Here is a 12,475-nt window from a genome sequence, read left to right as displayed (position 1 = left end):
GCTTCATGCATAAGCAAAGGGGAAGTCAGCCATAGCCATAGCCAATTTCTCCTTCCCCGACCGAGTGAATGGCACTTTCAGCAGGGCTTTCTTAATTTTAATTAATGAAGTGCTCCTGATGTGGTGTGCGGATCAGCGAAGCGCGGTTGTCCGTACGCATGGCGTCCCGTGTACTGGTACAGTAGAAAAGGTGTTCCGTGCGCGCAGGCCGCGGAAACGTACGCACGCAAGGACAGCCGTACGTACCATCGGTTTCCGTTTCCCCCCGCCCGCAACGCCCACCAACCTTTCAGGGCCTCCTCCCCCGTCGCCACGCTACTTATAGAGGGGCAGAGCCAGCTACGGCGGCACCACTCGGCTCGCTCCCCTGTCCCGCATTTCCCAGAGAGCTACCATTTGCCACTACAACACCTCTCCCTCTCCCTCTCCCTCTCCATCTCCGGTAGGCTCCGGGGGAAGAAGAAGAACAGCACGCCGGCATCCGCCATGTCTCCGCTCGCCGACCTTCTCAGCCTCGACCTGTCCGGCTGCACCGGCAAGATCATCGCCGAGTACATATGGTAACATCCCTCTTCCTCCATCTTCCTCAGCACTGTCCCAACCTCCCATCTCACCTTCCTTCCAAGTCAGGCAGGCCACATATTTTTTTCCTCCCCACAAATCCCATCTCACGTTTCTTTCTAGTTTAGTTTACTATACTAGTGCGTTTCTCAAATTTTGAGCCCAGTAAAAACCCTTCTCTTGTTTTTAGGCCTTGATCTGTTGCCAATATGTTTTTTTTTTCTCTTTTTTTCTTTGTTTGGCTATGTGCATCTTGGCTATGCCTTGGCTAGGTGTTGCTGGTCATGATTTGTATCTGCATGATACTAGTACTTCCTCTGTAAAGAAATATAAGAGTGTTTTGGTCTAAATGATCTTTGATCTAAACGCTTTTATATTTTTGTAGGGGGGAGGGAGGGAGTACATTATAAGTTAATAAATTGGGGAAATCGGCATCGTACTTTTATGCCTTATTACTAACCTACTTCCATATACACCTTGCCTAATCCAGGGTCGGCGGCACGGGCATGGACGTCAGGAGCAAAGCCAGGGTAAGCCTAACCCACGACGACTCATTACTTTGCCGGCCGGCTCCTTTTTGTCTAAGCTGTGACGGCACTGCAAGCATGATATGTTCCTAACACTTCCTGTGACCCTTTTGATGCCTTGGATATTCACAATCAGACGCTGCCCGGGCCCGTTGATGACCCCAGCAAGCTCCCAAAATGGAATTTCGACGGCTCCAGCACCGGCCAGGCCACGGGCGACGACAGCGAGGTCATCCTCTGGTAAGCCCTTGACTGCACTCTTCACATAACCATCATGCCTTGGCTTGCGTGCCTTGAGGCTGAGCTAATCTGAATTTCATGTCTTGCTCCTGCCAAGCCCTCAAGCCATCTTCAGGGACCCATTCAGGAAGGGGAACAACATCCTGGTATATAAGAATGATCAAGATCCTCCTTGTTTTTTCATTCATGGATTTCGTGTTATTGTTTATTTGTGTTAATGAATTTTGAAAAGTTGTTCATGAGTGCTTTTTCACCTCTAGTATTTTTTTTTAACCTCGCGCGTTTAGGTCATCTGTGACTGCTATGCGCCTAACGGAGAGCCGATTCCGAGCAACAAGCGGTACAACGCGGCGAGGATATTCGGCCATCCCGAGGTCAAGGCTGAAGAACCATGGTCGGTACTCAGTTGCTCTGTTCTATAGAAATTAGTCCACTACTTTAATTTTTGCACATAATTTAATTCATGTGGCAATTAATCTTGTGACACCCCCTTATGTTGCCTGAAATGTAAGGTATGGGATTGAGCAAGAGTACACCCTTCTTCAGAAGGACACCAACTGGCCCATTGGCTGGCCACTAGGGGGTTACCCTGGCCCTCAGGTAACTTAACTAGACATGCTGCATATTGCAGCACTCTTATTAAGAGCAAGTCTTAGCCAAGATCACTCCACTAAGTAAGGGAGGAAACTTGGCTGTAAATGATGTTAGCTTAGCACTTGCTGACAACAGTTCAGAAATGTTGGACCGATAGTGACACTGGCAGAGCAAAATGTGTGTGACAGGGACCTTACTACTGCGCCGCGGGTGCGGAGAAATCTTACGGGCGCGACATCGTCGATGCACACTACAAGGCCTGCCTCTACGCCGGCATCAACATCGGCGGCATCAATGCAGAAGTCATGCCAGGACAGTGGGAGTTCCAAGTCGGCCCTTCCGTCGGCATCTCGGCCGGCGACGAGCTCTGGGCGGCTCGCTACATCCTGGAGGTAAATGAAACCGCCTCATCTGGTTGAATGAATGAATAAAATGCAACTTGTGCTGATAAGAAATTTTTCCTTTGTGTAACCCAATAGAGGATCACTGAGATTGCTGGCGTCGTCGTCTCCTTCGACCCCAAGCCGATCCCGGTGAGCATTTCTTCTTCTTCTTCTTGTGCCACAAGTGTCACCTTGATCTGCCGTTCCACTGGCCAGCCAGCCATATGTAACTTTGCATATGTGTGTGACTGTAGGGAGAATGGAATGGTGCTGGTGCCCACACAAACTACAGGTAAGATAAAGAGAGCAAGCCAAGGGATGCATCGCCGTCTGCTATACTCTAGTCTTGTGTTATGGGTTATGACATGATCCTGCTGATGTCTGAATGCAGCACCAAGTCGATGAGGAGCGAGGGCGGGTACGAGGTGATCAAGAAGGCGATCAAGAAGCTCGAGGCGCGGCACATGGAGCACATCGCCGCCTACGGTGAGGGCAACGAGCGCCGGCTCACCGGCCGCCATGAGACCGCCGACATCAACACCTTCGTATGGGTAAGTAGGAAAGCCCCACGGGGAGTTCAGAGTTCAGAGTCACCACCATTGCTGCTCTTCTCTGACTGCTTTCCGGCTGCATTGTTTGTTTGTTTTTTGCAGGGCGTGGCGAACCGCGGCGCGTCGGTGCGGGTGGGCCGCGACACCGAGAAGGAAGGCAAGGGCTACTTCGAGGACCGGAGGCCGGGGTCCAACATGGATCCCTACGTCGTCACCTCCCTGATCGCCGAGACCACCATCCTCTGCAAGGCCGGCCTCTCCAATGGCAAGTAGATGTCATCTTTGATGGGTTCTGTCTTCTGTGTGAGTGCCCGTGGTTGTGTGTGTGTGTGTGTGTGTGTGTGTGCAGTGATGAGACTGGCAGGGTTTGAATAATGATGATAAAGCAATAACATGTAATGTAATGTGCTTGTGTGGCTGGATGTATGTTCCTCGTCCTGAACTTGCCTGTGGCCTGCAAACATCTCGTGTTAAGCGTTCATGGCACCCAAGTTCATGGCACTTATTTGTGGTCTGCATCAATCGTTGCAATGCATAGGGTAATCAACAACAACAACAAAAAACTCAAAATCGTTTCAATCTCACATTGGTAAGAAAAAGTTGTAGACAGAGAAGAAAACATCAAGGGCTCATTTGGCTTACTCCAAATTTTCGATAGAATAGCCCATTCCATAGGGAATTCAAAGGAAAGTAAGACGGTGATTCCGTTCTTCCTAACGGTACCAAAGGAATATTTCCTATGCGAACAATATCCTTCAGAAATTCCTATGTTTTCCTTTGGATGTTCAAGATAAGATTGGTACACGAGTACTCAACGAAAAAAGTAACACGTCAATATATTGCATTGCACGAAGAAACACTCTTGATTACAATCACTGGGACAAGATCACGGCCATATACTGTACCGGCAGCAGAGTAAGTACAGGCAACGAAACGGAGACGGTCTGGCACATACATTTATTCAGGTGTGAAGGGAGATGTAAGAAAAGGCTATCGAACATGAGGCCAGAAATGAACTTCATACGCGGCCTCGGCGCATATCTAGGTCAAAATTTATGTGATCACGGTGGGGGCGGATCGGCCGGTGTACTCCTTGATCTTTGAAAACTTCAGGGCCACATCAACCTGGATAAAAAGAAGTGTCAGATCTGCATCCTCGCCAAAATGTTTTGGTTATTTGTTAGAAGCATGAGGAGTTGGATCTTACCAGCGGGGAAAGAGCATCACTCGACGCCCTCCCGGTTTTGGAAGAATCCTTCTCATACTGCTCAATGTAAATACGGATAGTAGCACCAACTGAACCAGTTCCAGAAAGGCGGAACACCTACAATAGCAAGATTTAGTGTTAGTTCACCTTCACCAGCATTTGTTTCCCCCAAAAGGATCAACTCTGCCAATGTTATATTGCAAATTTGCAAGGTCAAATTTGAGTATGAAGACTAGGTTTTATGCTACTTGTGTTGGTTTGGTTAAACAAACGTGTTCACCAATAAATAACAGCACGAGATTCCATACCAGTCGGGAACCATCTCCGAAGAGATACCGGATACCCTGATGCTTGGAGACAGAACCATCAACAGGGTCCTTGTACTCAAACTCATCAGCCGAGACCACATCTGCAACAGTAGGCTGGATCTCCTTGATCGACCTGAGGAAAAGATACAATTTAGATGTAGTTTCCAATGCATACACTTTGTCAGTGACATGAAATAAAAAGCTCCAAATACTTCAGTGCTTATGATAGTACGCTTTAGTTTCACAGCAAATCGAAGAGGCTTAAATATGTGCATGAAGTCCATTTGTGCATTAAGTGCGACAGTAACATACGTACTTGTTAACGTCAGACAGGGACGACTGCATCTTGACTAGGTTAGCCATAAGTTCCTTGGCAGCTTCTGCATCAACATTCTTCGATAACAAATGGTTTTGTTAGCATGTTATCAAATGTGCAGTATATACACACACCTCAGTTGAATGAAGTACCTCATAGTCATATCGTGTATAATAATGGCGACCATAAGTAGCCCAGTGCTGAAGAACAATGTCCTCAACCGTAACAAGCTTATCTCCTCCAAGGTTGTCCTTGTTCTTGTAAGCTAGAATAGATAGCCAAGCTAGAACAGCCCAAATACCATCCTTTTCACGGATGTGGTCAGAACCTAAAATAGGTAGAGGATATCAGCAACCCCACGACCATATCGTGTCCAGTTAGCGCTATGAATATCAACACGTCTTTCAGCTTCATGTCGATCCATTCATGGAAATCCAAATAATAAGTTCTTTTTTTTCAGAACATCATGTCACCTGTTCTGTTCCTTTTTACAAAAGGAAAAACAAGTTTGCTGGATATCCCAAGAGAGGTGTTACATGCCAGAATACATGGCATTTTACCATAAGGCAAGACCAATTTGTTCAATTAATTCAGATGCATGTTATTGTGATCAAGATGAGTCCCCAAGCATTACCCGTGCCAAAGCTTTCTTCACCACAAACTGAGCACATTCCAGCATCCATCAGGTTTCCAAAAAACTTCCACCCAGTAGGCACCTGAAAAGCATGGTCTTCGTCATATATCTGTCCTATATTTGAAATATAGCGATTGATGATCATAACACTTTACCTCAAAGAACTTGAGATTTAGATTCTTTGCAACTACATCAAGTGCAGCTGATGTGGGCATGCTCCTGCAAGTTCACCAATGGATCAGGAAAAAGTGAAGCACTGAAGCACAACAAAATTTTAAAACATGGGTAGGATGGCGATTGTAATCTTGGGCACACAGTACATTATTCAACATAAACATGGATGCAAATCATAAGATGGTACTCAACTTAACTAAATACCCCAGTACACAAAATTTCTTAACTGTACCAGTCAGACAAACATAGCTAGCAGTTTAAGCTAGTAAGCCAGCTCTTCAGTCAAGTATAATTTATTTTACTTTACATCTGTATTTCTCTAGCTAGTAATTTCTTCAATCTTATGTATCCGATGTTTTTTTAAATGGTAGCAAGCCTGGCAAAACAGCATGGCTCCAGCCTCCAGACTTGCCCATTGTAGATATGGAGTATCCATGGGCAAAGCATTTCTGTTAACTGATCGTAACCGACCAGTTACCATCGTTAATGGAGAGTTACCGCGGTATCCTGCCTAGTCCCTGAAATGCTTATTTGGATGCACAACCGTATAGGAAATCATGCGTGTTTACTGCAGACAGCAGTGCTATTTGCCACTTAAAGCCTTGATTCGACTAGCGGAAGTATTAATCAGAAAGAAAAGAGCATATGGTAGAAGCTCAATATGCAGGAGACCATTTTACCTGGCAACTCCCTTCAGGCCAGAAGCAAAGTAAGGAATTGACTGAACAGCATTGGCCGCAATAATGGCAACCGAATCTGATGGTGTCACGAAGAATCTAGAATAGGACAGAAGATTCATTATGAACTCCCTCAAGTGCTTTTGTAGATTTGACAAATGTAGTCAAAACATTACCTTTTACCAAGAACCATGTTGCGGTCAGCATCCCCATCAGCTGCGGCACCAAATTCAGGGGGTTCAACATTTGAGGTTTTCCCAAGACCCATCCGATCAACCAGTTCTTTTGCGTAGGTGAGGTTAGGGTCTGGATGACCACCTCCAAAGTCTTCCTGTAAGAACACAAATGACAAATTAACACCAACCCAAACTCCATGTTCAACTTGTGATGATAGAAGAGTGTTACCTTTGGAACACAGTTCAACAGTGAGCTTTCACTGGCGCCGAGCTCATCCACAAACATGCGCTTTGCATAAGCTCCAGCAACACCGTGAAGACCATCAAAACTAAAATTGCAAACCGAGGGTTCAGATATGCTATTTGCTGTTAATAGGAGGATGACAACAAAATTTAGGCTAAAGATAAGTACCAGAACGAGAACTTTGGAGATGCCAGAAGCTTTTTAATAGACTCGAAGTCAAAGATTGTCCTGGAATTGAATGCACACTGTTAATGAAATGACTAATCATCATGTTTTTATTCTTTGTTTTATGAGGTTCTAGTGTTTCCCCTTCATAAATGCAACAAAAAATCACTTTCAGTCAAAGAAACCAGCAAATGATACTTGAAACATAATATTTGATGTATTGAAACAGAAGCTACATACTTCATTAGCTTGATGTAATCTGTAGCAGAGTCAAAGACATCGACATCAAAAGGGCCTTCAGGTCCAGTGAAGGAAGTGACACCTATCACAGAAATATCAACCTACAATGTGGGAACACAGAAGAGTAAATGGGGATTCCACTACCTTGGGATCAAAGGGAACAGAAAGAGAACAAAAATACAAGCAGGCACCAAATCGTACATTTGGAAGGTCCTCCGCAATGAGGTATTCAGTAACTGTCTTTGTATTAGAGAAGATCTTATCGGTAACAGACTCAGGGGCGGGTCCACCATTCCCCATGTTGTATTTGATTCCAAAGTCCTGGAAAGTCCAATAAAAGGTGTTGATTTACACAGAACACCAACAGCCTTGATTTGCCAGAGATGGTAACAGTGAACATCCTAACTTCCTAAGCATGTTACCTCGGTTGGACCACCTGGGTTGTGGCTGGCTGTCAAAATGAAGGCACCAGTAGCCTTTGCGCCCTGTTGTTCATTGTGTCAATAAATCAATATATAGATACTTTGTCGAGACAGAAAAAAGAGGCAAACAATAAAACAATTATGTCATATTTGTTCATTTAAACATTTCATTTAGTGATAATGCTTCATTTGCCATCTGCCACCATTACCTGACAGCTGGGATCAATAGGATTAGTTGGTAACTCATGAACAGTTTAATACAATGTGCGGGTTAAAGAGGTTTGAACTCAGACATCCTTTGCTGGTAGGCACTGTATAGTGTCACAACCAAACTACTATATGTCATGTTTTTATATACATGATCCACTTATATAAAACTACTTCCATGGTTCAGCTACAACAATGGTTTATATGGGATATGCTGCAATGCATGCACACTTGCCAAACTGGAAGAAACAAGACTTACATCTGCAGAAATTCTTTCACGGATGATAGCAGATACAGCTGGAGTTGACAAGAGACTGTCTTGTCCAACCCAGACACGTCTTACTCCATTAGCAGCAGCCATTTTTGCAATGATCTATAACAAGGAAAATAATATCAAGTTGTGATAGTCATTCAATGAAAATGAAAATGTCTTAATAGTAATAGAAGTCAGACATATAAAGGAGTTGCATAGAACAGGTGATTTGCTATTTAAGTTTTTAGCAGCCAATAGGCTAAATTTTGGCCAGCATATTTTTAAGAACAAGCACGGCACAACTACAATACGCAAGTGGAAAACTGCAGCAGCTACCATAAAACTATACATATTCTACAAAATGGGGTTAGCAAAAGGTACGCGAAGCATACGGGTTACTCCCTCCGTTCCAAAACAGTTGAAGTTCTAGGATTTTTCTAAGTCAAACATTATAGAAAAATCCGCAAGGATCTAGGATATCAAAATATAGATGATATGAAAATACATTTCATTATGGATCTAACAAAGTAAATTTGATTTTGTAGATGTTGACATATTTTTATATAGACTTGGTTAAACTTAATGAAGTTTGACTTAGGACAATCCTAGAACTTCAGTCATTTTGAGGAAGGAGAGGGCGGTTTATCGCAAAGCACCTGAACAGCATCCTTTGAGAAATAGCGCCCATCGCCGGAGACAACAATGGTGGCACCTACAAGGAAAGAAATGATAGTGGTTATGAGGAAGGACTGCAGAGACAAGACAAGAAACACTGGTAACATCATTTACAAGGTAAATGACAAAGAAATATGTGTAAAAATGCTCAATCATAATTAATTAAACCCTTCTGACATTTTGAAAGTTGTATAGATCTGGTTATTTTTCGTTATCTGATAGTTAAAGTTGATACCAGGAAATGGAAGTGACTTCAATTATATTTATTGGTACTTCTTCGTGCCTAGCAGTACAGGATTATTTTCTAACAAGCAGCATAAGCAACTAACCTTTTACTTGGTCAGCTGGAAGGGCATTAAATGTTGATTGAACGAAATTCGCGAGGTAATGAGGCTGCTGGAATACTGTAACCTGATAACAGTAACATTCAATTATGAATAAGCAAATACAACAAATGAATTGTACTGGGCCACTGGCAAAATCGAAAGTAGTACAACAGAGAAATAACAGAACTAACAAGAGAACGGCCATGCCATAAGCAATCAGAGGTCATCATTCATGAACATTCAATCATTTTATGTATGTAGTATCATAGAACTAAACTATCACCCTTTTATCTTCCTTTAAGGCAATGTTAGCTGGCTAGGAACAAAATGTTATGTTAGATAAACTAAAACCAGATATACAGATGGCATAGATTTGGCTGCGTTAACACTAGCAAGCATTTATTGCTCTATAGCCCATTAAATAACAAACATTTTACTGTTTGTTTATACTTATTTATGAAGGGTGAAAACAATGAAAAAGAACTCTCCCGCAATCAAAATTGCACCCAAACATGAACTGGATCACATCTAACATGGATAGTCGTCAGTCACCAGAGACAAACGAAACCAGAACAGCATTTGAGCAACAGGTCAGTGATGTACAGCTGTAGCACTGTACCGCACTACACATTCAGAGTGTTAACATCTTCTGCTTCGTCCTGTTTACAAACCACGTGAATGCACTCCTTACTTAAATATAATATGATGGGGTCCCCGCAGAAGAACAAAAAAAATGCGAGGCAGAGTCCAAAAACGATCAGACAACCCATGGCACCGCTACATGCCAGATCCCAAACGGAACAGGACATTCCAGTATGGCTGTCAGCCATGGTAACAGATCATCGCCATGCGTGGCACCATTGGCAGGCAGTTTGCAGGCAATTTAACCGCACTCAGCGAGATCCAGTGATCCTTAACGAAACTGATGATCTGCGCCAGCGCGAACCTCCCGGATCAGACGACACAATTAGAATCACACTCGCCCTCCTGCCTCGACCCAACGTTGCCAACGGAACAGCGGATCCCACCGAAACGCGCTGAACCGAACCATTGGAGATCAGCCCGATTTCCCAGAGCTGGAGAGGCCGAAATCCCTCCCGCGCACGTGCATGGGGCGGGCGAGATCGCGGGGCCCGACACCCGGGGTTAAAAAAAATACAGAGGGGAGCGGCCATCGCGGATCGGGACACCCGACGAACCTAACGGCGCTGGCACGGCACGGCACAATGAGATCCATCCGGATCGGGGCCGCGGGAATGGGGAGGCGGGGGAGGGGAGGGGAGGGGGGCGGACCTTCTTGCGGAGGCCGGAGGTGCCGGGCTTCTGGCCCTCGTAGGGCTTGGTCTCCTTCTTCGTGACGGAGAACACCATCTCCGCTGCGGTGACCACGGAGCCGGGCCGGTGGGCGCGCGCGAGGGGGCGGGGGGTCGAGGAGGAGGCGAGGAGGTGGAGGCGGTGGGGAGATCGGGAGTGAGGTAGGGAGGGAGTGGTGGTGCGGTGACGAAGGCGACGAGGGCGTGGCGCTATTATAGCGGGCGTGGAGGGGGAGGAGGATGCGCACAGCGGAATCATTCGGTGGCTCGGCTTGGCTTCTCCCTTTTTCTCCTTATTTTTTTTAGGGAAATTCGGTGGGTCGCTCGCTCGCTCGCTCCTGCTCTGGGGCTGGGCGCCTTTTCTAGTCGGTGTGCTGCTGCTGTGCCGCCGATGGAAGGCGATGGCGGAAGACATGTGGCTGTAATTTATAGCATATCCGTGGGGGCGTATCCCAGGGGTTGGGCGATGTGAAACTGTCAGCGGTAGTTTTGTAGGAGTGGTTTTTCATTTTTAGCTTTTATTTATGTATTCACTGAATGGCTTTTTTTTAAATAAAAAATATGAGGTCAATCATGGTAGTACGATGAACACAAGAAATAATAAAAATTATATCTAGATTTATAGACCACCTGACGACGATTACAAACACTGAAGCGAGCCGAAGGCGCGCCGCCGTCAAGGCATCTCCCTCACGGGAGCCGGGCAAAACTTGTTGTAGTAAATAGTCGGGAAGTCGTCGTGCTAAGGCCCTATAGGACCAGCACACCAGAATAGCAACCGTCGCCGATGAAGAGTAGCGTAGATCGGAAGGATACAACCTCAAGACAAGATCCGAGCAAATCTACCAAAATCAGGTCCACCGGAGACACACCTCCACAGGATAACCGACGATGCTAGATGCACCACCGGAAACAGGGCTAGACGGGGAGAATCGCCGCCTCGCCTTCCTGAGCAGGACACAAACCTTAAGAAAACTCGAAAACGCATCTAAAAAGGGAGCCCTCCCACCGACAAAGGTAGGGATCCATCGCGTCCCCCTGGCCCTAAGGCCACCGGAGACGAGGCGGATCGGCGGCGGCGCCGGCGGGAGATGGGGGAACCCTAATTTTTTTAGTTAATCATACCATTCGAATGATTTGAACATTGCTCACCATGCCGCTTGTTGCGCGCTGTGAGTGGCTCTTTAATATGTTAGCTGAGTATCTTGTCGGTTTTAACTTTGACACGCGTGTTTCATTTGGGCTTCACAAATTACTCCATCACTACCACTAATGAGCATTTCAATTCATCTCGCATTCATCTTTCCCATTATGGGCATTTTTTATTTGCATGGTTTTTTAAACATAGGAATAGGAAAAATGAAGGAGGATGGAGTGTCGTGTGCTCTTGTAGCCAATAGAATTGCAAAACTACAAGGATTCAGATGAAAGTGTGTTTGATAGCAGAGGAAAAATAAAGTGACTCTATCAAGAGATTTGAGCTGATGGAAACTTCCATTTAAAGTGAAGTACAAATGAGTCCTATTCAAAAAATCTCCAATCCTACGAATCAGATGACCACCCTAGGAAAAAAATTCTCGGGGTTCAATTTCTCTGGATCCTATAAAGTTCCTTTGAATTGAAGGAGCCTAAAGATGTGAGTCATTCCAGGGGTTCCACATGATATACATGAGGTTGTTGCAATGTTTTTGTTTTTGTTGTTGTTGTTGCCAACATCTCAAAATTCATCCCACAAAGCATGGATTGTTAAAAAAAGTGATTGTATATCCTGTTGGGAGTTGATTGTCCGCCTACGAAGGCATGGAAAGCTTGAATGAAGAATTGATTATTTAGTTCTATGCTACTCTCTTTGTGTCTGGAGGATACTAGCACCTGTAAGCTTCACTAGATGACACAACATACTTAGTGCGAAGCTATTGCAGATGAATTCAGCATTGCATTCAGTACTCTATGTCATATTCGGGTTCCAATCACTGAATAACAGAGACTGCATATTCTAGATCTAGTGAAGACTGAGCTTCTAAATATGCTCCGCAAGCCGAGGCCTATCAATGCACAAGAGGAGAGTGCTAAAATTCTTCGTATCAATATATGAATTTCCTTGCCAAGACCTTGTATCGCATCATGGTAAAGACACTTGCTCCTAAGCAATGTTGGGGAAATCGCTTATCGGGAACTTATCGGCCGACCCAAGATAAGGCGTAAATCGGTAGGTTTATCGGCATATCGGCCAATTTATCTTATCGGTCAGACACAGGTAAGCGATAAATCGGCCAATTTAT

At 45.0% G+C, this 12,475-nt stretch overlaps 2 protein-coding genes across 2 annotated transcripts; one reads left to right on the top strand and one right to left on the bottom strand.

The window, feature by feature from the left end:
• Positions 1-310: 310 nt before the first annotated feature.
• Positions 311-3,337, top strand: LOC123090862 (glutamine synthetase cytosolic isozyme 1-3). The gene is made up of 11 exons (XM_044512214.1): positions 311-560; positions 1,052-1,091; positions 1,225-1,328; positions 1,426-1,474; positions 1,616-1,722; positions 1,841-1,928; positions 2,111-2,314; positions 2,402-2,455; positions 2,560-2,597; positions 2,697-2,856; positions 2,959-3,337. The coding sequence occupies exons 1-11, from the start codon at positions 487-489 to the stop codon at positions 3,127-3,129; spliced, it is 1,089 nt and encodes a 362-aa protein (XP_044368149.1). The 5' UTR covers positions 311-486; the 3' UTR covers positions 3,130-3,337.
• A 330-nt stretch (positions 3,338-3,667) lies between these two features.
• Positions 3,668-10,578, bottom strand: LOC543348 (phosphoglucomutase, cytoplasmic). Its single transcript, XM_044512213.1, has 18 exons — positions 10,174-10,578; positions 8,884-8,965; positions 8,536-8,591; positions 7,886-7,999; positions 7,420-7,482; positions 7,199-7,318; positions 6,998-7,098; positions 6,761-6,820; positions 6,578-6,677; positions 6,349-6,503; positions 6,176-6,271; positions 5,477-5,540; positions 5,322-5,403; positions 4,840-5,015; positions 4,688-4,764; positions 4,372-4,504; positions 4,064-4,180; positions 3,668-3,981 (listed from the first exon to the last, which is right to left on the bottom strand). Exons 1-18 carry the CDS (start codon positions 10,450-10,452, stop codon positions 3,910-3,912), a joined length of 1,947 nt encoding a protein of 648 aa, XP_044368148.1. The 5' UTR covers positions 10,453-10,578; the 3' UTR covers positions 3,668-3,909.
• Between the last annotated feature and the right edge of the window lie 1,897 nt (positions 10,579-12,475).

The sequence above is a fragment of the Triticum aestivum genome, chromosome 4B (genome assembly GCF_018294505.1).
Source record: "Triticum aestivum cultivar Chinese Spring chromosome 4B, IWGSC CS RefSeq v2.1, whole genome shotgun sequence".
Taxonomy (NCBI): Eukaryota; Viridiplantae; Streptophyta; class Magnoliopsida; order Poales; family Poaceae; genus Triticum; species Triticum aestivum.
The sequence above is the reverse complement of the archived record's forward strand: the minus strand, read 5'-3'. Positions and strand labels throughout refer to the sequence as shown.

Bases quoted from the DNA above. Each gene is read 5' to 3' on its own strand.
- LOC123090862 (XM_044512214.1), top strand. From the start codon at position 487: ATGTCTCCGCTCGCCGACCTTCTCAGCCTCGACCTGTCCGGCTGCACC. The intron at 1,329-1,425 runs GTAAGCCCTTGA...GCTCCTGCCAAG, and splicing joins GACAGCGAGGTCATCCTCTG to CCCTCAAGCCATCTTCAGGG. The intron at 1,929-2,110 runs GTAACTTAACTA...TGTGTGTGACAG, and splicing joins GGGGTTACCCTGGCCCTCAG to GGACCTTACTACTGCGCCGC.
- LOC543348 (XM_044512213.1), bottom strand. From the start codon at position 10,452: ATGATTCCGCTGTGCGCATCCTCCTCCCCCTCCACGCCCGCTATAATA. The intron at 5,016-5,321 runs GTAATGCTTGGG...TACCTATTTTAG, and splicing joins TGAAGAAAGCTTTGGCACGG to GTTCTGACCACATCCGTGAA. The intron at 3,982-4,063 runs GTAAGATCCAAC...CTTTTTATCCAG, and splicing joins GTGATGCTCTTTCCCCGCTG to GTTGATGTGGCCCTGAAGTT.